The 22,625-nt window shown below is 46.3% G+C and overlaps 1 protein-coding gene across 1 annotated transcript in view; it reads right to left on the bottom strand.

Moving 5' to 3' along the window:
- Positions 1–8,315: 8,315 nt before the first annotated feature.
- The window catches only part of GABBR2 (gamma-aminobutyric acid type B receptor subunit 2), a 419,555-nt gene continuing 405,245 nt past the window's right edge, over positions 8,316–22,625 (bottom strand). Inside the window, exons 17-19 of the mRNA XM_050762091.1 lie at positions 19,820–19,949; positions 14,329–14,446; positions 8,316–10,975 (exon numbers count right to left, since the gene is read on the bottom strand). Of these exons, the coding sequence (XP_050618048.1) occupies positions 10,810–10,975; positions 14,329–14,446; positions 19,820–19,949 (414 nt within the window). The 3' untranslated portion in view covers positions 8,316–10,809. The remainder of the gene's footprint in view (positions 10,976–14,328; positions 14,447–19,819; positions 19,950–22,625) is intronic.

The following is a 22,625-nucleotide window of genomic DNA, read 5'->3' as shown; positions in this document are numbered from 1 at the left end:
CTGAGTGAATCGGCCTCCTTCCTGATGTGGAGGTCGCCCTACCTCTTCAACTAGTTTTGACCAACTCCCCACCTCCACCTCCACTCCCACTGGGGGGCTGGCGCCTTCAGAACTGTGGCCACCACAGCCATGACAGGTGTCTGTTGTCACAGCCACCCAGGAGCTCTGGTACTGCCATCATCACTGCCACTGTCACTGTTGCTCAACATGGAGCTGCCCCTGCTCCCCCAGGCTCCACTGCCCTCAAAACCAGGTGTCCCCGAGGCCCAGGATCTCCCAGGGGCTGGTTTATGAGTCGGCCCGAGGAGCCCAGGGGCCTGGAGTGTATCTCCCAGTGTTGCTCTGAGCCACTGGCTTGCTCAATGGCTCCTCAGGTCACGTTGCCTGGGTCCGAGGCTCTCAGACTGGGGCCTAGAGCCTCAGATGATACCCTGGGTGAATCTTGGGGGTCTGCAAATCTTTTATAAAATGAAAACAAGAGGGATTTTTATTTCAAGATAATCTTTAAAAAAAAGCATATCCTGGGTCATCTGAATCCAGCTACTTGTGACTAGGGTTTAAAGAAGTGGTAAAATTGGTCTACTCTGGATCAGGCTGCTGTGTTCAAATTGTGACTCACTCCACATCCCAGCTGTGTGACCCAGGACAGCACTCACCCGCCGTGCCTGAGTGCCTTTAGCTGTCGAAGGGTGGTAATAATCGGTTCTGCGCTGGGGTCCCTGTGAGAGCTAAATGAGATTATGCTTGCAAAACACTTAGCCTGGGGCTTAATGGGCATCTGCACTCAATCACGACTCCAATTGTGTGTATTATCAGATGGCCCCACTATTGTCAATGGCTCATGAGAGAAAACAAACAAAGGTGGCCTTAATAGGGAAGTTATATGTTGGAGTCCAGGGACAGCCCAGTGATATTGCAGCATGCTGAATAAATGAAGTTTTCACAGAAGTTTAAATAAAGAAAAGCAGTGTGATAATTGAGTCATCACACCAGGCTGGCTGAAGTCACAGGAACATGCCTGGCAGCAGTCAGGGCTGTGCTCATGTGGTGAGCTGCCACTTATTTTTCAGCAAAACCTCATCTATCCCATTTTATCCATGTTGTTAACATGATTTTTATTAGCTTTTCTATTTTGTTTGGATTTTATATGAATGCTCTAAGCCTGAGTTTATATCTAGTTGGAGCACATTTCATAATTTAAGTCAACACAGTTTGAAAGGGTGTCCATATGTCTCTCTCTCTCTCGCTTTCTGCTTTTTTTCGACAGGGTCTCACTCTGTTGCTCAAGCTGGAGTGTAGTGGTGCAATCAGAGCTCACTGCAGCCTTCAGTAACTTTCTTTATAAAAATAATTTAACTCAACACTAAAAAGGTGTCCACATGTCTCTTCTTTTCTCTTTCTTTCTCTTTCTTTCATTCTTTATTTTTCTTTCTTCTTTCTTTTTTCTTTCTTTCTCTTTTCCTTCCTTCCTTCCTTCCTTTCTTCCTTCTTTGTCTTCTTTCTTTCTTTTTCTTCTTTCTTCTTTCTCTCTCTCCCTCTCTCTTCCTCCCTCCCTCCCTCCCTCCCTCCCTCCCTCCCTCCCTTCCTTCCTTCCTTCCTTTCCTTCCTTCCTTCCTTCCTTCCTTCCTTCCTTCCTTCCTTCCTTCCTTCCTTCCTTCCTTCCTCCCTCTCTCCCTCCCCTCCTATCTCTCTTCATTCTCTCTTTCTTTCTTTTTTTTCTTTACTTCTTTGTTTCTTATGACCTGGTCTCACTTTGTGGCCCAGGCTGCAGTGCAGGGGCACAATCATAACTTACTGCAACCTTGAACTCCTGGGTTCAAGCAATCTTCTCACCTCTGCCTCCCAAGTAGCTAGGACTACGGGCATGCCACCAAGCCCAGATAATTACTTTTTTTTTTTTTGTAGAGACAGAGTCTCACTGTGTTCCCATGCTGGTCTTGAACTCCTGGCCTCAAGCAATCCTCCCTCCTGGGCCTCCAGAAGTGCTGGGATTGCAGGTGTGAGCCACCATGCCTGGCCCTCTCTCTATTTTTTTTTTTTTTTCATGTTTGAGAAACACTGTTTTGAGTCTTTTCCATTGGAATTCAGTTGGAGGGAAATCAGATGTATCTTCTCTTCACACAAAAACCCTAACTTCACAATAGTGCCAGACTTCTCCAGTTACAGACATGGTGGACTAGGGTAGCCAAAACCAGCCACGACCTTGGAGAACAAAGATGGCCAAGCTAATGGCTCTTCAACACTGCCAGAGCCTCCAGGCTGGCAGCTTCTCCGGTATCATGTCATTCCTAAAGCTTTGAGTGTGGAGATTGTTTTGCCATCCAGTTGACTATTTTATTGCTGGTCTTATTTTCTAGTATTTCTACTGTTGTATTCAGGATCTTTGAGATTTATGGCTGTATGGGATGACATATTTCCTGTTGCTTATGTAACTTAGATGGAAGTAAGAGTGACTATGCCCTGTGCGATCTAGATGTGATTAATCCTAACTTTCTAGTTCTCCCATACTTGGCTCTGGAGAAGACCAGTGCCTCTCCAATGCTTCTGTGAATTTTGGGAGAGCTTATGGGCTCGTGGTCGCCTCTTGCTCCAAATTCCCACTTATGCAAATAGTATATATATAATATATGAAACATATCATATATCATATATTATATATAACATTATATACATAACATATATAACATATATAATATACATTATATATAACATACATATATACAACATATATGACATACTCTGTTGCCCAGGCTGGAGTGCCGTGGTGTGATCCTGGCTCACTATAACCTCCATCTCCTGGGTTCAAGCAATCCTCCTGCATCAGCCTCCAGAGTAGCTGGGACTACAGGTGCGTGCCACCATGCCCAGCTAATTTTTGTATTTTTGTACAGATGGGGTTTCACCATGTTGGCCAGGTTGGTCTCGTACTTCTGACCTCAAGTGATCCACCTGCCTTGGCCTCCCAAAGTGCTGGGATTATAGGTGAGAGCCACTGCGCTCAGCCAGAGAACGTATTTTCCCCTCTGCATCTTGTGGCTGCTTCTTTTTTTTATCCTTACTCTGGTCTCTACCTAAACATAGAATTCGCTCTTTTCCTTTATTTCCACTAAAACTCACAGAGCTTTTACTCATGTAGTAAATTAACCAAAGGTTTAGGGACATTTTGCAGGAGGGAGTGAAATAAAGGGAAGAGAGAGGTTTTTACTTCATGCAACACAAATGATTTAAAATCAAATATTCGACATCCCTATTCTTTTTTTTTTTTTTTTTCTTTGAGAAGGAATTTTGCTTTTGTTGCCCTGGCTAGAGTGCAATGGCACGATCTCAGCTCACCGCAACCTCCACCTCCCAGGTTTAAGTGGGTCTCCTACCTCAGCCTCCTGCATAGCTGGGATTACAGGCGTGTGCCACCACACCCGGCCAATTTTTTGTATTTTTAGTAGAGACCAGGTTTCATCATGTTGGCCAGGCTGGTCGCAAACTCCTGACCTCAGGTGATTCACCCGCCTCGGCCTCCCAAAGTGCTGAGATTACAGTTATGAGCCACTGCACCCAGCTGACATCCCTATTCTTAAAAGCTTTTTAACCACACTGCCCCGTTACTTATCACCCACTCCTCTCTCATTTTTCTCTCCTTCTAACCCCAAATTTCTAGTTCTTTTTCTAACAGAATTGTTCTGCTGTCTCTCTTTTAGCCTTGTCTTTAGAATCTCACCTTGCCCCTAATATAGCATGTCAGGATATTTTCCCTGATGGCGTTCTTCCTAGACGCAGTCTGTTGTGAGGAGATTAGGCTGTTGGCTGCCCCACTGTACCTACTAAAGCTGCTCACTTTACATTCCTCCTGTCTGGGAGTAGCACAAATAAAAGCTTAGTGTTTACAAGACACTTTCTCCTACATGAGCCTCTTTGGTGGTCAGAGAATCTCTGAGTGAGGTATCATGTCCATTTTACAGATGAGGGGTCAGAAGCTCAGAGAGGTGGAATCATTCAAAGCCATGCAGCCAGGTAAGTGAAGGTGTAGGAATTTGCAACCAGGCTGATGATTTTCAGATGTAACGCACGTCATCACACACAGACAGGATGCGTGCTGTCTGATTACGCAGCAATCTGAAGTCACATGGATTCCATGGTAAATGATGAACACACAACAACCTAGTTGTCCTTGGTGCAGCCACAGCAGCCCCTGCAGATGCATGCATTCCACAGAATTGGGCTGCTAGTTCTCTCCCTCTCCCCTCCTCTTCTTTCTCTCTTTTGCTGGCTAGGTTTTACTCACTTTCAGGTCTAGGTATAGGATTGGCTACATAATTTGTGGGCTTCTGTATGAAATTAAAGTGCTAAGCCCTGGGCTGGGTATGATGGTTCGTGCCTGTAATGCCAGCACTTTGGGATGCTGAGGTGGGAGGACTGCTTGAGCCCAGGTGATCGGGACCAGTCTGGGCAACATAAATTTTTTTAAAATTTTATTTTTTAGAGAGATCTCATCTCTCTAAACAATAAAAAATTATCCAGGTGTGGTGTTGCATGCCTGTAGTACCAGCTACTCATAGGCTGAGTTGGGAGGATGGCTCAAGCCCGGAGGTCAAGGCTGCAGTGAGCTGTGATCATGCCACTGTACTCCAGCCTGGACAACAGAGTGATAACTTGTCTCAAAAATAAACAAGTAAATAAAAAATAAAAATAAAATTCTAAGCCTTTTCAAAGTTATTTAGAATTTCAAAATAGTTACAGCAGAGCATTAAGCCGAACATGAGGCCCTTTAAAAACTGTATAGGTTGCAAACCCCCAAAACTAGCCCTGTTTGGAGGTTATGTCCCCCAGGATGCATGCCCAGTCTGGAGTAGGTGCTTATCACATGCTATTGTCATTTCTTCATTAAGCATCTGTCTTCCTATTAGTGTGTGAGCTTCTTGAGACCTATATCCTGCTCAGTGTTCACCTGGCACCTAGCACAGGCCTTGGCAAAGATCAGGGGCTCAGTGGATGCCCCATTGAGGGTTTGGGGCTCCTGAAGGTGGGACCTGGAGGAACCAGTGAATTGTCATCTCTGGGCAGGACCCACTCAGGACCACGGACAGGGGAGACCAAGTATGATGGAGTGAGCCCCTGGGGTTTGCCAGGGGTTTCAGATGTGGGGTGGAGGCAGAGGAGGGACCAATTTTCTCTTCCAGAGAGTGTGTTAATCATTTATTGTCCAGTACCTCACAAACCTTGCTCCTCAAGGCTAAGGGATGACAAGCCAAGGAGGTAGGGGACAGGCAGGTGACAAGTGCTGGGCACACAGCTTGGTGCCAGCCCTCTGGCCCTCAGCCTGGCTCCTTGACCCTTCTTTAGCCTCCTGAGGCTTCTTAGCCCCATCTTCCCTTTGGGTATCCTTACCCACCTCCCTGTTCAGCAGCGTGTGTGAGGCCAGGGAATATCTCCTTCATGTCGGAATATCTCCTGCATGTCGGAATATCTCCTGCATGTCGGAATATCTCCTGCATGTCGGAATATCTCCTGGTATCTCCTCAATACCAGGAGAGTTTCAGACAACAGTGAACCCCTCGTGGAGCCCCTCTGCATCCCACAGATTTCTTCTGGTTCTAAGTGACAGAAACCCTACTCTATGTAAGCGGAAAAGGGTATCTATTAGTTTAAAACCTAGAAGCTCAAGGATGGATGTATTTTTAGGTATCACTGGTCCTTGAGCCCATATAATGCAATGAGAGCTCAGTCTCTCTTTTTTCATTGCCCTCAACATGGAGGGCAAGATTTCAAACTTCTTAAAAACATCAGGGGAAAAGCTTTGATTGGCTGGGCTTGGTTAATGAGCATATCCCTGAACCAATCCTGTGTCCAGCAGTGGAAGCAAGGGCAGCCCTCCAGATTTTCTCCCTTCTGCTTTCCAGTAAAAATAGGGCAGTGCTTCCAGAAGAGCTGCAGGAAGGCAGAGGTAGTTGCTGGTCAGGCAGAGGTGCTGATGGCCGCCAGTCTGCTTTATGAAGTCTACCCAGCACCACCTCCTCTCCCCAGCACTGGCTTCTAGGTCTGTGGATCCTGATTCTTGTAAAGAAGAAATTGCTGAGCACAGGGAACTGCCTGGAAGGGCAGGCCTTGGCTGGTGCCCCAGGCTTGCTGTTTCCAGAAACCTCTCCCATTCTTCCCTCAGAGCGGATCCCAGTGTTGTCTCCACATCCCAGGGTGAGGAGACCCCCAGACAGAGCTTTCTAAGAGGGCTTCAACTCCAGAAAGCCTTTCTTGGAGGTTGGGAAATACCCTTTTATTTTATTTTTAACTCAGAAATGAGCCAGTCATAACAAAAGGAAGACAGAATGCTTTTGAAGAAGAATGAAGAGCAATGAAGTGCACCATTGCTGTCTGGGCTCTTCCTGCTCATGGCCAAGCAAGGCATCACTTCAGTGATGTGACAAGGAGCATCTTCAACACTTGGGGCATTTCTCTCTTTCAAATGTGTTAAGAGGAGAGACCAAATGTTGTCTTGGCTGACTCCATATTTAGCGAGGCTATATAAAAATTTCTCAGTCTGTGGTAGCTGAGAAATGGCTCTATGGGGGCAGTGTCTCACTGCTGTGGTCGCACTATCTGTGGTAGAATAGGTTGGGAAGTGGACTGAGAAGAGCCGAGTCTCAAAACCAGGACATCTGGGTTCCATGCTGGCCCTCTCGTGACCTTCTGGTTGACCTTGGCTCCAGTTGCTGGGCCTCCGTTTCCCCATCTGTACTAGGAGGGGCTGGGCAAGATGACCGCTGCCATCCTTCTCTGCTCTAATTTCTGTGAGTCAAGGTCAGGTAGAAAAGGAAGACCACCTAAGATTCTGGTTGTTCCTGCCTTTGCCACAGCCTTATTAGGTGACCTTGGGTACGTATTCTTCATGTTGGGCCTGTTTCCCAACCTTGAATAACCCACATCCTGTAGGAAGGCTGCACGAGCAGTGGTGTGGAGCAGCAGGAGCGGAGCAGGGGTCTCTCAGGCCAGGATTCAGACAGCCTGCTCCTTGGGAGGCTCCACGTTGAGGATCCCATGTCCCGGGAAACTCCAGCCTGGGACCGGCCCTCCAGTGGAGTCTGTGAGTCCAGTGCCCTCACTTCTAGGACTGCACCCAGTCATATGAACCTCGGGCCTCCCCAGCCTGCTGTGGCTACCTCTGCTTTTGCTTTGCCTTTAAGGCCCAGCAACCAATGTGGACACACCTCGGTCAAAATGTTCAATTGTGCAAAGCCTTGTTGAAGCCTGTTCTGAGCCACGGGGAGGAACTGCTGCTCAGTGGAACGTCATGGAAGCAGACATGAGTCCCATCCTCAGGGAGCTCAGGGTCCAAAATGGGGAGGGGACAGCGTGGGCATGTACCCAGTACCATAGAGAGGGGCAATGTCCTCAGTCCAGAGCTAGGAAGAGAAGATCCCATTGAAGGGGATCTAGAGAGATGAGTCAGAGCTGCCAGCTGAGGCCCAGCACCCTGGAGAAATAAAAGTCTTTGGGGTGGTTCCACAGGCTCCAGGGGGATGGGGTGATGAGGCTAGAAAGGAGCATGGGACCAAATCTCGACAGGCTGGCAAGGCCCCGAAGGGGAGTCGGGGTTGGGGAGGTCGTGGGTTTTCCATATTAGTTAAGAATCTTGGGATTGCAAGTGATGGGAACCCAGCTTGAACTAACCTAGGCAAAAAGGGCAACGTATCAGAAGAACAGAGAATCCAAGGAACGCCTGAACAACTGAACAGGTGAGGAGGGGCCCAGAGTGCCTTTAAACCTCCCGAAAACAGCTGGCGAAACCCTGGGAAGTGCTCTGATTGGCTGGTCTTGGATAATGAGCATATTTCTGAACCAATCACTATGTCCGGGGGTGGGAGCAAGGATGGTGGGAGCAAGATTCCGTTCCAATAGGTCCCCTTCCTTACCAAAATCAGGGCTGTGCTTTCAGAGGAGCGTGGGAAGAGATGGCTAACCAGGTACTCTGACACCATCAACTCAGCTGTTGGTCCTGATTGTCTCTCTGTTGGCTCAAATTTTTTTTTTTTTTTTTTTTTTTTTTTCTGTTTCATGGCAGACTAAATTTCTCTACGTGGAGGAATCCTGAGGAAGTGATTTACCGGCCCAGCCTGGGTCAGGTTCCCACCCTCGAATTAATCAGCTGTGGCCAGAGTTGGGGGTCACCTGGTAACAGGGCGGCTCTGCCGCTGTCAGCAGGAGGCTGGGATGGGCAGTTTATGAAGGCAGGGACAATGCTGAGCAGGCAACCCCAGAATTGTTCCCTGAGTTTCTAAGCGGAGGAATATGGCCCCATCTAACCTGCATTTTGGGATGAGTAGGCATTAAAGACGACAGGTTTTTTCCTTTTATTCATAAAAACAAATTTGCAACAATTTATTAAAAATCGATACCATGCAGTAGGGGTACGAGAAATTCCTCATTTACATTTGATTCTGGCAGTTCCAGTCTAATTTAAAGCGTTTGTGCACTAACATCATTGGAAAATGCCTTCAGGCCGAAGCCTCTTCAGAAATGGACGGTGTGTTTGTTGCATATAAAAGAACAGAACCATTAAATAGCTAGAGTCACTTCTGTGGGTCTTGTTATTTGCGAGGAAATTAAAAAAAAAGGGTGAACCTACAGTATCAGTAAGACAGAGAATGTACTTCGTGAGTTAACCTAGAAGACGGCGCACGCTTAGGAGTCACAAAGGGTTACAGACGCACAGGCTCACCTCCGACAGTCCAATACTTTTGTTTGTTTGTTTTCCTGCTATGCTGGAATAATATTTCTACAGGTATTTTGTGTGTGTGTGTGTGTGTGTGTATACATTATGTACAATTAATTGTCTCTTTCCCTTTGAAAAATTAATGTGGTCCTTTAAATTAAATTTGGTTTTGGTAAAATCAAGAAAGCAAGTAAATACTGGTAATACACAGTGAGTGACAACACCGATTTTTAGTGCCTAAACAGAGAATGACTTCAACTTGACCTGTGATGTGTTAACATTTTTTTTTTCCCTAAAAGCTACAGTACCTCCATAACCTCTCTTTGGGGAAGGGGAGCAGAAAGCTATGCTACGTGAAATAGGGTGCTTTGAAATGTTGGCGATGGTAAGATTCCTGTGGGCCCTTTTGTCAAAGCCTGGTGGAGAAAACAGTTTATTCCTGACTGCAGTGGTTCTGGGAAGAGATTATTGCCTGCCTGTTGAAGCTGCCAATAGGTTTCTTTAGGGAGTGAGCGAGCTGCTCAGTTGTGCAGACATCCTGGACGCTGTCATTCGGGCCTTTCTTGAGCAAAGAATGAACCTGTCTAGGAATGTCAGAAAAGTCACTGGGAGCCTCCCTCCAGCCCTGATGTTCTGGGTAGAGGGCTGTGCGGGAAGCTTCTCTGGGCCACAGCCCCGGCTGTAGGGAGGGCTGAAGGTCAGAGTCATATTCATACCTCACGGGTCAGGGCGGCTTCACTGTTTGGTACAAAGCTTTCCTGGACAAGATCAAGTTTCAATCCTCAGAGTGACCTTGTGAGGTAGGCAGGACAGGTGTTATTTCAACCCCAAGTTACAGAGGGGAAACTGAGGCTCAGAGAGACACTAGTGACCTGATCAAGGTCACGCAGGGAGTGGGCAGGGGACTGAGGACTTGAACCCAGGTCTGTCTGACTCCCAGGCCAGTGCTCTTAGGGGCTCAATTAAAAGGGAAGAATGATCTTATGAATGCGAATCAATCTGCTGACGGATCACCCCGGTGATCCCAAGGGGAGAGCTCACTGGCTTGTGGATGGAAGGCTGCCTTCTGGAAGCCAAGGGAAGCCCTCAGCCAGCAACTCTCTCCCCTGTGTCTACAGGGATGTCTTTTAGCAGAATGCCTCCGATTCACTTTGGTCAGAAACAAAGTTAGTGGGAAAAAAAAATCCCAGCCAGCCCTTGGGCCCTGATGAGAGAGGTTAAAGTGCACAATCTTTCTTTATCGTGTTTGCTGGGAACGGACATTCCATGATTAGCTCGGGTGGTCCCCCTGGTTACTGGGAGCACTCGATAGGAACACAAGGACATGGCCAACGTGGTGGGTGCATGACAGACTGTCGGTGAATGCTGCAGAGCGTGTCTGCAGTGACGTGCCCTAAATCCCCACGGTCCCCGGAATGGGTTTTATTGTGTTAACGTGTGGCATTTACCAGAGTAACAAACATCTCATTGGGTGACACAGGTCCCATCAGGAGCATGTAAGTCAGCCTGCTGCGGTGCCCCAGTGCTCTGCCTGCCTGCCCCAGGGCTGTGCCTGTCTGCGCTCCTGCAGACTCCCTGTTCCAGGAAGGCTGGGGTCGGCTGGCCTGGCAGCTGGGGGCCTGGTGGCCCTTCCCACCTCCTCCCCCAGAGTGGAGAAGGGCTAGCCTGAGGGGTCACAGCCAGTGATGTGTGTGCAGAGTGCAGAGGTGGTTTCTTCAGAAGCCCCTTGCCTCCTCCCAAGGCTGCTTGAGTCACTCTGTGACTTCCAGCTGGAGTTCTAGCGCCTCTCTCCTTGTCTAGATTTTTTTTTTTTTTTTTTGCAAGTTTGATATCCCAGCTCCTCCTTGCTTGCAGATGTTAAGGAAGAAGCCCCATTTCTGTTCCTCTTCTTTGTGAAGAAATAAGAACTTCACAAATAAGGCTCGAGGTCAGGTGCCAAGTCTCCCCCTGCCCCGTCCTGTCCACCTGAGTGCCATCCGAGTGGTCCTGAGAGGCCAGCCATGGTGCCCAGCTTCTCCGCAGCCAGAGCCGACAGTGTTTTTGCAGCAGACGCCTCTGCCCAGTGTGGTTCTGTCACGGGGGAGGCCCCGGGCCCAGGCCTCCCACCCTTACAGGCCCGAGACCATGACTCGGAAGGAGGGTGGCACATGTCTGTGGCGGGGGCTGGCGGTGGGGCTGACACAGGGGCTGACACAGCTGGCGTCCACGCCTCCGATGGATGGGAGGTAGGCGTGGTGGAGGATGGGGAGCTGGAGGGACAGCCGACGCTGGATGCTGGAGAGAAGGAGAGGGAGGAGTGTTAGTGTAGGCTAGCTGGGGGCTCACCAGAAAGTTCCTTGGACTCGCTTTGGCTAAAATATCTGATGACAGGAGTATATTTTTCTCTGAATCCAAGATCTGTCCATTCAATCATCTAACCATTCAGTCATCCAGCAGGTATTTAATGAGGGCTCATATGTACCAGCTACTGCCCTGGGAATAACCAGGGAGACTGGAACAAACAAGGGAGATGAATCTTCTTGAGCTTTGGTCCAGGATTTGGTGATTATTATAAATGTCCTAGCAGAAAAGATGCTCCTTGACTTATGATGGGTTACATTCCTACAAACCCATTGTAAGTTGAAAATATCATAAGTAGAAAAATGCACTTAATCCACCTAACCTACCAAGCATCCTAGCTTAGCCTCGCCTACCTTAAATGTGCTCAGAACACTTACATCAGCTTACAGTTGGGCCATGTCATCTAACACAAAGCCTATTTTATAAAAAAGTGTTAAATATCTCATGCAATTTACTGAATACTGTACTGAATGTGTATCACTTTCACACCATTGTAAAGCTGGAAAATGGTAAGTTGGGGACTGTCTGTATTACTAAGGACAAGGCTTTGCCTTTGTAATAGGGCTTTGCTGCAAACCAGACATTTCTCATTCTCTACTCTTACAAACCTCCCAGGGCTTTCAGTTCCGTCCCTGAAAGACTTCTCGCCTGCTCTATCCTTCCTCTCTCCCCTCTGACTCTGCTTTGCCCAGGACCGCATCTCTTCTTGCTGGGCCAATTCCCACAGGCTTTCAGCTTCTTTGGTAACTAGTGTTATCGTTCCAACACAAGGAAGCCAAGGAAGGGACAAAAAGGACACTGATGTGATATTTGGGGCTCCCTAAGTTCTGTCTCTGGATCAGAAGTTTCCAGGTGAATCTTCCATTCTCTCCACCTGTAAGCCCTGCCCTCTGGCAGCCAGTTTCCCTGGAAACCCTGCTTCTGGGTGCTCTTCTGCTGTTTCCCTCCTGGAAGACTCTTTCTCTGCTTCCTGACATCATGAACTGTGTTTCCTTCAAGATCCAGTTTAAATATCACCTTGTTTGTGCTCACTATCTGCTAAGAGAACCCTTCCTCTGCTAAGCAGAACCCTTGGTAAATACTCAGAAATGAAGCCAGCAAAAGCTGGAGGCAAGGTGGAGCTGGGCGTGGGTTAGCAAATGATGGAGGAGCAGCAAGGGAAAAGGGAGCTGCCCTCTGACTCCCTTCTCATTGCCACACTCTTCTGGTCTTAATGACTGTCATGTCACTTTGTTGAAAAGGCTGCTTGTGGCAAATGTGCCCAGGTGACTGCTTCTCTGCTTGGCTCAGCCGCCTTCTTGCACAGCTCTCCATGGGTGCAACTTTCATACCGCATTCCTTGAGAGAAGGGACTGAGTTTTTATGGCTTCTTGTGTTCCCAGTCCCTGACCACTCCCGTGCAAAAAACCAAAGCACAAAAACCCCAGATCTTAACAAACACCCAATAGGCAAAAGAAATACTGCTGTTCCCATTATAAAGAAGAGGGGAAGAGTACAGAGTTCAGGGAACTTCCCCATGGAAACAAAACCAGAACCGAGGAAGTTGGAATTCTTGCTGCTTCTGTTCAACCACATTGTTTTGTGGTGGAGGCAAATCAATTCATGGGGGCAGCCTTATGCCAACTGGGTGTGCCCTTGGGGTTCATTTAGGTCACTGGTTGGTTCTGAGATAGATGAGTACAGATGAAGTGCTGCCCACATTTTCCAGAAAGACTCCTCCCAAGAGACACCTCACAGGTATGCATGGAACTACAGTGTTGGAGACCTCATTCTGAAGTTAAAGTTGAACCTGTATAATGTCAGCTGAAGTCTGTGTCTTAAGGTAAGATCATGCTGGCAAGAAGTCCAGGACAAAAAGGGAAGAATAAACTTTGACTTGGGAAAAGGGTACCCTGTCCAAGAAGCCAGGGCAGGGCTGTCTGCCTAGGCAAGGTGGGTGCTGTGGTTGTCAGAGCATTCTTCTGTCTGTGAGGATCCTGTTCACCTTTCCTTCATTCAACAAATGCTTGTCAAGAACCTACTCACTGGCAGAACCTGTGTTTGGTGCAGGGGACCCATGAAGGACTCATACCTTACTCTCAAGGTGCTTACACTCTACTGGAGGCAACTGCTAGGCAAACTGCTGACAAATTCCATGTAACTCTCACTCACTGTCCTGGACTGTAAGCTGGCCAGGCCTTGGAGCTAGTTGGGTTGATAGGCTATTAGCTCTAATACTAAGGAGCCCCAAATGATGCTGCAATTGGTGATTTGGCTGCTTTTGCTGGTTCCTCATTGCTTGTCACTTCCAGAGGCCAAGTTTCAAAGTTTGTATTTCTTTTCTTTTTTTTTTTTTTTTTTTTGAGACAGAGCTTCACTTTTGTTGCCCAGGCTGGAGTGCAATGGCTCGATCTCGGCTCACTGCAACCTCTGCCTCCTGGGTTCAAGCGATTCTCCTGCCTCAGCCTCCCGAGTAGCTGGGATTACAAGTGTGGGCCACCATGCCCGGCTAATTTTTTTGTACTTTTAGTAGAGATGGTGTTTCTCCATGTTGGTCAGGCTGGTCTCGAACTCCTGACCTCAGGTGATCCACCCACCTCGGCCTCCCGAAGTGCTGGGATTACAGGCGTGAGCCACTGCGCCCAGCCCAAAGTTTATATTTCTAACTTCTGCTTCCGATGTGCTATAAGATGGGAAGGTCTAAAATTGCCTGTGGGAACAAAGCTAACAGAGATGTTCAGGTCTTTGCTTAGATGTGACCATCTCATTGAGTCTTCTCTGACCACCCTATTTAAAATGACACTCCCTGACCCCCTTCTCTGCTTTTTCTCCAAAGCTCCTATTGTTTGACATGCCATATTTTGCTTTTTTATTAAGCTATCACCCTTCTAGATAGAATGGAAGCTCCATGAAGATAGGAATTTTAGTCCGTTTTCTTCACTGCTGTAACCCTAGCACCTATGCCTGACATACAGAAGGTCTCAGTAAACCGTCAAGTAAATGCATTGAGCAAGGTTAAATTTTACACAGAACAAAGGCAGTGTGCTGCAGTAGAGAACATTGGATTTGATGTTGGACAGATGTGAGTTCAAGTCCTATTTCCTGCATGTAGCAATTGAGTGAGCTTTGGCAAGTCACCTCCTCTTTTTGAATATTAGTTTATTCATCTGTAAAAAGAGCATTGTAATTGGACTTCATCATGGGATGGCTGTGGAAAGCAAATAAAATAATGGATGTGAGAACATGGTGCGAATTGCAAACTCCTGTGCGGGAGTGACGTATTTAGTCTTCAAGGAGAAGGTACTTACTGTTCTGGAGAGTTTATATCTTCTATGGGATCTTTGCATGTTCGAGAGGGCTCTGTTGTGTTCCACTGTAGCTGGGGATTTTGATCGAGGTGATTTTTTAAAATGGCCTTTCCTCCATCTGAATGCAAAACAATACCACAACACGTTCTGTTAACTTAGTTTTTAAAAATCAACAATGCAACTTTTTGTAGGATGATACCCCAGGAGAGAGAATGCAAAAGAGCCCATTATCCCCCCGTGTTCTCTAAGCTGAGGTCTGTGTAGCGGCTCTCCCGGGACCCGGGCGGTGAGATGAGAAGCCTCCAGCAGTCAGCAGTCAGGGATGGAAGCAATGTGCTGGGGATTTGTGTGGCATGCCCGGCGCTCTCCTCTCAAAGAACAAAAGGGGCAAAATCAAGTCGACTAATGTAGGAAACATAACTTAGAAACAAGAGGTTCTAACATTCTTTTCCATGGGCACATAGGGATGTAATGACAAAGAAAAAACCTCCAAGGTGTATTTTTCATAGAGCAGCAAAGATTGCAAAGAGAAAGAAGTCAGTAAACTGCTGGTGGGAGAATAAATGGACATAATCTTACTGGTGGGCACTGTTGATCTGTGTCAAACACCATAAAAGGACCTATTTTTTACCCGGAATTTCTACTTCTTGAAATTATCCTAAGGAAATAATTAAGGATCTATGCAAAGATATATACAAGATGTTCAACCTTGGCATCTTTTTTTTTTTTTTTTTTTAGATGGAGTCTCACTCTGTCACTCAGAATCGTGCCACCAGTGGCATTATCTTGGCTCACTGCAAACTCCACCTCCCAGGATTAAGCAATTCTCCTGTCTCAGCCCTGAGCAGCTAGGACTACAGGTGCATGCCACCATGCCCAGCTAATTTTTTGTATTTTTAGTAGGGACGGGGTTTCACCATATTGGTTAGGGTGGTCTCGAACTCCTGACCTCAGGTGATCCACCTGCCTCAGCCTCCCAAAGTGCTAGGATTATAGGTGTGAACCACTGTGCCCAGCCTCAAACTGAGTATCATTTATAATATTAAAATGTTGGAACTAATCTGAATTTGTCTGGTAATAATGGATTAGTTACATAAGTTATAGGATCTCCATTCAAAATAATATTGTGTAGCCACAAAACATGGTGATTTAAATTCTCTCAACCCTCTTTGTGCTTCAGGACCATACAAGGAGATTTAAAGAAATATAAAAATCAGGTTCCCACCCGAGATTTGGATTCATGTGATCTGGAAGGGAGCACTGGTGTCTTTGTTTTTGCTTCAGTGGGCAACCTTATATGTATGTCATTTTGCATCTACGTGAGTACAGCTGCTCCTCATTATTCATGAATTTTGTATTTGTGACCTCCTCTTCTCACTTAAATTTATCTGTAATCCCCAAATCAATATTTTAATGCTTTTGTGGTCATTTGCTGACATGCACAGTGTGGGAAAATGTGAGTTGCCTGATACATGCGTTCCCAGCTGAGGTTGAACAAGGTGATGCACTGCCTTAGCGCTTAGCTCTTATATTGTAAATAAGTATCTTCCTGGAGGTTTATTTAGTGACATGTTTTTCACATTTTGTGCTGTGTGTTGGTGAGTTTGCTGTTGAAAATGGCCCCCAAGCACAGCGCCGAAGTGCTGGCTAGTGTCCCTAAGCACAAGAGGGCTATGATGTGCCTTATGGAGAGAAAATACATGCGTTAGATAAGCTTCCATCAGGCATGAGCTATAGTGCTGTTGGCCATGAGTGCAATGCTAATTAACTCATATATATTTAAAAAGATGTCTTTTTTTTTTTTGAGACGGAATCTCACTCTGTCTCCAGGTGGAGTGCCGTGGTGCGATCTCGGCTCACTGCAACCTCCACCTCCCGGGTTCATGCGATTCTCCTGCCTCAGCCTCCCGAGTAGCTGGGACTACAGGCACGTGCTATCATGCCCAGTTAATTTTTGTATTTTTAGTAGAGACGGGGTTTCACCATGTTGGCCAGGATGGTCTCAATCTCTTGACCTCGTGATCCGCCCACCTCGGCCTCCCAAAATGCTGGGATTACAGGCTTGAGTCACTGCACCCAGCCTAAATAAGATGTCTTTAAACAGAAATACGCATACAACAGAATTATATATTGATTGGTGGACAAAAATGTCAGCTTGTGATGTCAGCCTGTGAGAGACTCCCAGGGACCTAATCCTGTATAGGAGCAATGGTTCAGTATTCACAATCCACTGTTGATGGAGGCTTTACAGAAAGAACACAACTACCGCTACTGTAAATCAGCAGAATCGACTGTATATCATACTGCTATGGTCTGAACGTGTCCCCCCAAATTCATGTGTTGAAACTGAATGAAGAATGTGATAGTGTTAAGAAGTGGGGCCTTTAGGAGGTAATTAAGTTGTGAAGGCGGAGCCCGCATGGATGAGGTTAGGGCCTTTATAAAAGGGCTTGAGAAAGTGGGTTTGCCCCTTCCTCCGCTCCTTCTGCCATGTGAAGATGCAGAGTTCCTCCCCTCCAGAGGATGCAGCAATTCAGGTGCCATCTCAGAAGTGGAGGCCGGACCCTCCCCAGACACTGAACCTACTGGCACCTAGATTTAGGACTCCCCAGCCTCCAGAACTGTAAGAAATACATTTCTGTTATTTATAAATTACCAAGTCTGCAGTATTGCGTTATAGCAGCACAAACAGACTAAGGCATGGAGAATAAATCCCAAAAGTGGGATTGCTGGGTCTGAATGATTTCTGTTTCAACCAGCAACATTTGAGACTGCCTCTCTCATAACCTGTTTCCTGGCACTCTGAGCAGCTTTTTGATCTCTGATCTGTGCCAGTCTTTGAGGCAAAAATGGTATCTCATTGCAGATTTAATTTGCATTCCTTTAATAAAGAATGAGATTGATCATCTTTTCATAAGTGTAAGAACGATTTCCAGTTCCTTTTATGAGAACTCTCTTTTGCTCATTTTTCTTTTGAGATGTTGGTCTTTTTCTTACTAATTGGTATATAATGATACATACTTTTTGTATTACTGCATACATTTCTCCTTATATATAAGGGCATAAGCTTGTTATCTGAGTTAATTTTTGGCTTTGTTTGATTTTTTGGCTATACTTATCATGGCTTTTGCATTATGAAAGAAATGCTTTTTGTACCTAAATTTATCAACCTTTCCTTTTGTGATTTCTGTTTTGCATCAAACTGAGACAGGTCCTCCTCTCTCTGAGATTTTTTAAAAATTTTACTTTGGTTTCTTCTAGTACTTTCATGTTTTCACTTTTTATATTTAAATCTTTTATTCATCGGAATTAATTTTTGTGTAGGTGTGAGTTTAGGATCTACCTTATTCTCCTCCAGATGCCTACCCATTTATCCCAATGAAATTTATTGAATAATTCCTTTTCTCCCACAAATTTAAAATTCCCACTTTTACCAGATACTAAAGTTATTAAAAGTAATTTTTATTCTTGTAATTTCTTTATTATCTCAATTTAAACATTTTTGTAATAACCATGTTACATAATATTAATTACAGAATATTGCTACTGTAATAAGACCACTTATTACTTATATAATAAGAATAAAAGGCCGGGCATGGTGGTTCATGCCTGTAATCCCAGCACTTTGGGAGGCTGAGGTGGGTGGATCACCTGAGGTCAGGAGTTTGAGACCAGCCTGGCCAACATGGTGAAACCCCATCTCTACTAAAAGTACAAAAAAATTAGCTGGGTGCAGTGGCAGGCACCTGTAATCCCAGCTACTTGGGAGGCTGAGGCAGGAGAATCGCTTGAACTTGGGAGGCAGAGGTTGCAGTGAGCCGAGATCGTGCCATTGCCCTCCAGCCTGGGCAACAAGAGCGAAACTCCGTCTCAATAAATAAATAAATAAATAAATTAAAAGAAACAAAGATTTTTCATTGATTTAAACTAATGTTATAACAAATTGATGAATACATGCTAATGGAAAAAACCAAGCCATAGAGAAACATAAAAAAGGTAATGTGGCCGGGTGTTGTGGCTAATGCCTGTAATCCCAGCACTTTGGGAGGCTGAGGCGGGCAAATCACTTGAGGTCAGGAGTTTGAGACCAGCCTGGCCAACATGGTGAAACCCTGTCTCTATAAAAAAAAAAAAAAAGTACAAACATTAGCTGGGTGTGGTGGTGGGCACCTGTCATCCCAGCTACTCAGGAGGCTGATGCAGGAGAATTGCTTGAACCTGGGAGGCAGAGGTTGCAGTGAGCTGAGATCATGCCACTGCACTCCAGCCTGGGCGACAGAGTGAGACTCCATCTTAAAAAAGTAAAAAAAACATAAAAATAAAAAAAAAAAGGGTAATGTAAAATAGTCCCTTCTCACTCACTTTCCACAATACCATTTCTTTTCACACGAGTCAATACTGTTAGCAATTTGGTGTTTGTTTTTCTAAACCTTTTACAAAATGCATTCACACACACGTATATGCATTTGTGTGTCCCATAATCATAATGTTGGCTTTCATCTTGCTTTTTTCACCTGGAGATGTTTCCATATCGGCACAAATAGACTCACCTCACTTTTTAATAGCTATAAAATGTACCCTGTTTGGCTATATCTTAATTAATGAAACCACCCCCAAATAATGAACATTTAAGTTAATTCCAGTTTTTCTCACCTACAGACAGCATTGTGAGGAACATCTCTGTGTTCTTCTCTGCACACCTGGGAGTATTTGCGAGGGGCAGGTTCCTGCTAGTAGAACTGCTAGGTCAAGAGGTTTAACATGGAGCATTTAGACAGTGCCAGGCTGACTTCTAATGCATCGCAGGAGAATGCTCATTTCCAAATACGCTTACCCATTCTGGTAACCTTTTAAATTTTTTCCAAAAGGTAGGCAAAAATTTTTTTTTGTGTGTGTGTTTTTTAAAATTTATTTTTGTAGAGATGGGGTCTTGCTATGTTGTCCAGGCTGATCTAAAATTCCTGGACTCAAGCGATTCTCTAGCCTTGGCCTCCCAATATGCCGGGATTACAGGTGTGAGCCATTGCGCCTGGCAGGTTTGTGTTATTGTAGCTTGCAATTCCCAAGTGGGTGGTGAGATTGAGCATCCTATCCTAACTAACTGACCATTCTTTTCTTGCACATTGATGAGGTATATTTGAAACCGTGAAATACTGTTCAGGGAAGAAAGGGTAAACTATTCACTAAGAACAAAAGGGAAAACAAAATGTGTCTGCCCCCAGTCAGGACACTGGGAATGTTGGCCCCAGTGTGTAGGTGTGGAGCTGGAAGCCGAGGGATGGGAAATCGAAGCCCCAGGCCTAGGCAGGGTGGGGCTCAAAGCAGACAGTGAACTGTGGTCAGCAGACAGAGGTTCCAGGTGTGCCAGCTCTGCGTGTCTGAGTCCCGTGCCCTGTTTGAACCTCAGTTTCTTCCCCTAAAAAATGGAAGATGAACAGCTGGTGTTTGAAACCAAGGTCCCTACCACATTCTGGGGCCTTGGCTCTCTTACCTGTGCTCTCAGTGAAGTTTCCCAGGTTGAGGATGTCATTGAGCTCTTGGTAGTGGTTCTGTTTAATGTAGGTGGTCTTTTCTGGTGTGTCCTGCAGCTGCATGGTGACCTCTTCCAAATCTTTATCCAGCTAGAAGACAAAGGTTCCAGTTGAGTCAGGGTCCCTGGCCCAGCCCTGGTAGCTAGGCCACTAGGGCTAAAAGGTAGGTCACAGGGCTGGGCCTTTACCTGTATTCAGGAGTACCCTGAGAATCAGAGGGGTTATTGCATCTTGGTATGGAGAGGCAGAAGGACCCTGACAGCTCTTTGTTCAAGGAGAAGCTATGATGACAGGGACCTGGGCTTTGCAATTATGTGTTCAGTGTAGGCTTGGGCCTTGATGAAGCAGACAAGCAAGCCCAGGGAGGTAGGGCAGGGAGAGCGTAAGAGCTCAGGCTCTGCGCAGGCCTCATGCAAACCCAAGGCTGTCCCTTACTTACAGTGAGGTTCTCCCGGCTTGTGAGAACCCAGTCTCTATTTCTTTTTCTGTAGAATGGGGTAATAATAGTACCTACTTCAGGGGGAGGTTGTGAAGATTAAACGAGATAATACATGGAAGGTTTAGCCCAGTGCCTGACACATAATAAGGGCAACCTGCTACTATAATAATATTACTATTATTACAGGGTCTCACTCTGTCACCCAGATCAGAGTGCAGTGGTGCAATTACAGTTTACTGTAGCCTTGACCTCCTAGGCTCAAGCCATCCTCCCACCTCACCCTCCCGAGTAGCTGGGACTACAGGTGCAGGCCGCCACGCCTGGCTATTTTTTTTTTTGGTAGAGATGGGGTCTCTCTATGTTCCTCAGGCCGGTCTTGAACTCCTGAGCTCAAGCAATCCTCCCACTTTGGCCTCCCAAAGTGCTGGGTTTACAGGCATGAGCTACTGTGCCTGGACTTATAATTACTATTATTGATACTTAATAGGACCCACAGTGGGGAGGACAGACATGCAGGGCTCGCAAGCTCTGAGCCTCACGCTATCACGGAGACCCTGACTTGCAGGGACTCACTCAGAGGAGTTAATCAGGATGGGTCCCAGTCATCCCCACGTTTTTATTTTTAGAGACAAGGTTTCTCTATGTTGCCCAGGCCGGTCTTGAACTCCTGGGCTCAAGCGATCCTCCCACTTTGGCTTCCCAAAGCATTGGGATTACAGGTGTGAGCCACGGCACCTGGCCCATTCCCAGGTTATATAAAAATCAGGTGCAAGTCCTGGGGCAATTCAGCCCCAGAGAAACCTGGGCAATATGAGTGTTGGTAGTTGTGGGGGGTGGTAGTCGGGGTGGGTGGTGAACATCTGTGATATTACCATATCTGTATACATATAATGGCTTTCATCCATGATTCCTGGCTCCTGTATCTCTTGTAACAGTCTTTTGTTGTAATGTTGGGGCATTTTAGGCCTCAGGAGCAGGCCTCATGAAACAGAATCATGCTCTCTGACCTTCTCCTGTCCTTTCTCACCTGCTCAAGGCAGGACTCTAATCTGATTGTAGGTCAAAAGACCTTTATCACAGAGAGAGTCCTGCCCATACCCTGGAGGAAAGAATGCTACAGAGAGGCCAAGAAAAGTCTGAACAGACAGACCTTGCTGGGTTTAGATCATGCGTTTTTGTCCAATCACATTTCTACACAGTTGTCAATCATGCCTCGTGTAATGAAGCCTGCATAAAAACTCAAAAGAACAGGGTATGAAGAGCTTCCGGGTAGCTGAACACGTGAAGATTCCTGGAGCGTGGGGCCCAGGGAGGCAGGGAAGCTCCACACCCTTTCACCCATCCCTTGCTCTGTGCATCTTTTCATTTGTGTCCTTGGTAATAAGCTGGTAAATGTGTTTCCCTGGGTTCCGGGAGCCCCTCTAGCAAAGTAATTCAACCCAAAGTGGGATCCTGGGAGTCCCAACTTGAAGCTGGTTGGTCAGAAGTTCCAGAGGTCTGACTTGTGGCTGGTATCTGAGGGTGGGGTGGGGGTCAGGGGGAGCCTTGGGGACTGAGCCCTCAACCTGTGGGATCTGAAGCTATCTCTAGATCCGTAGTATTGGAATTGAACCGGAGGCGCCCAGCGGGTGCATTTGGTCACAGAAGTCTTCTGTGTTGACTGTTGTATTGGTGCAAGAGCACAGGAAAAACATGGTTAGAGGATTTTTCCAAACAGCATCCTGCTGTAGTATAAGGGAGGAGATCTGATAAATTATCGGATGCTGTTCTGATGTCAGGAATACAGCCATGAAATTGTTTAATACGTTTTCATGTGGAGGAGGAGGGAGAGAGATACTCTTTTCTATGTGACTTAAATGGCAGGAGTAGGATCAAAGGGTGGGGACAACAGGAGGCCAGATTGTGATTCATTTCCAGGAAAAATAACGCAACAATTTAGAGTTTTAAACAGTGGCTTGGGTTTCCTAACGTGAGTGAACTCTTCCATGCTGAAGTGTGCAAGTAGAAGCAAAATGCGCAGTGACGTGGTAGTGCTCATCATGAGAGGCCTGATAGGGAAACAGCCCGTAATAGGCTTTGGGGGACAGAAACCCTTCTTAGTTTGCTCTGGCAGCTGCTGGTGGGTTGCCCCATCCTAAAGCAGTCATCTTTAGGTGCGCAGACAACTGTGTGGTGGCTCTCCGTGGCAGAATTCTGTGAGCCCCCCAAAGGGCTGCCAGATCTAGCAAATAAAAACCCAGAATGTCCAGTCAAATTTGAGTTTCGGATAACGAGTTCTTTTTCAGTATAATTATATCCCAGTATTATTCGGGCTATACTTTTACTGA

The sequence above is a fragment of the Macaca thibetana genome, chromosome 15 (assembly GCF_024542745.1).
Source record: "Macaca thibetana thibetana isolate TM-01 chromosome 15, ASM2454274v1, whole genome shotgun sequence".
NCBI lineage: Eukaryota > Metazoa > Chordata > Mammalia > Primates > Cercopithecidae > Macaca > Macaca thibetana.
This window is presented reverse-complemented; position numbering and strand designations above follow the sequence as displayed.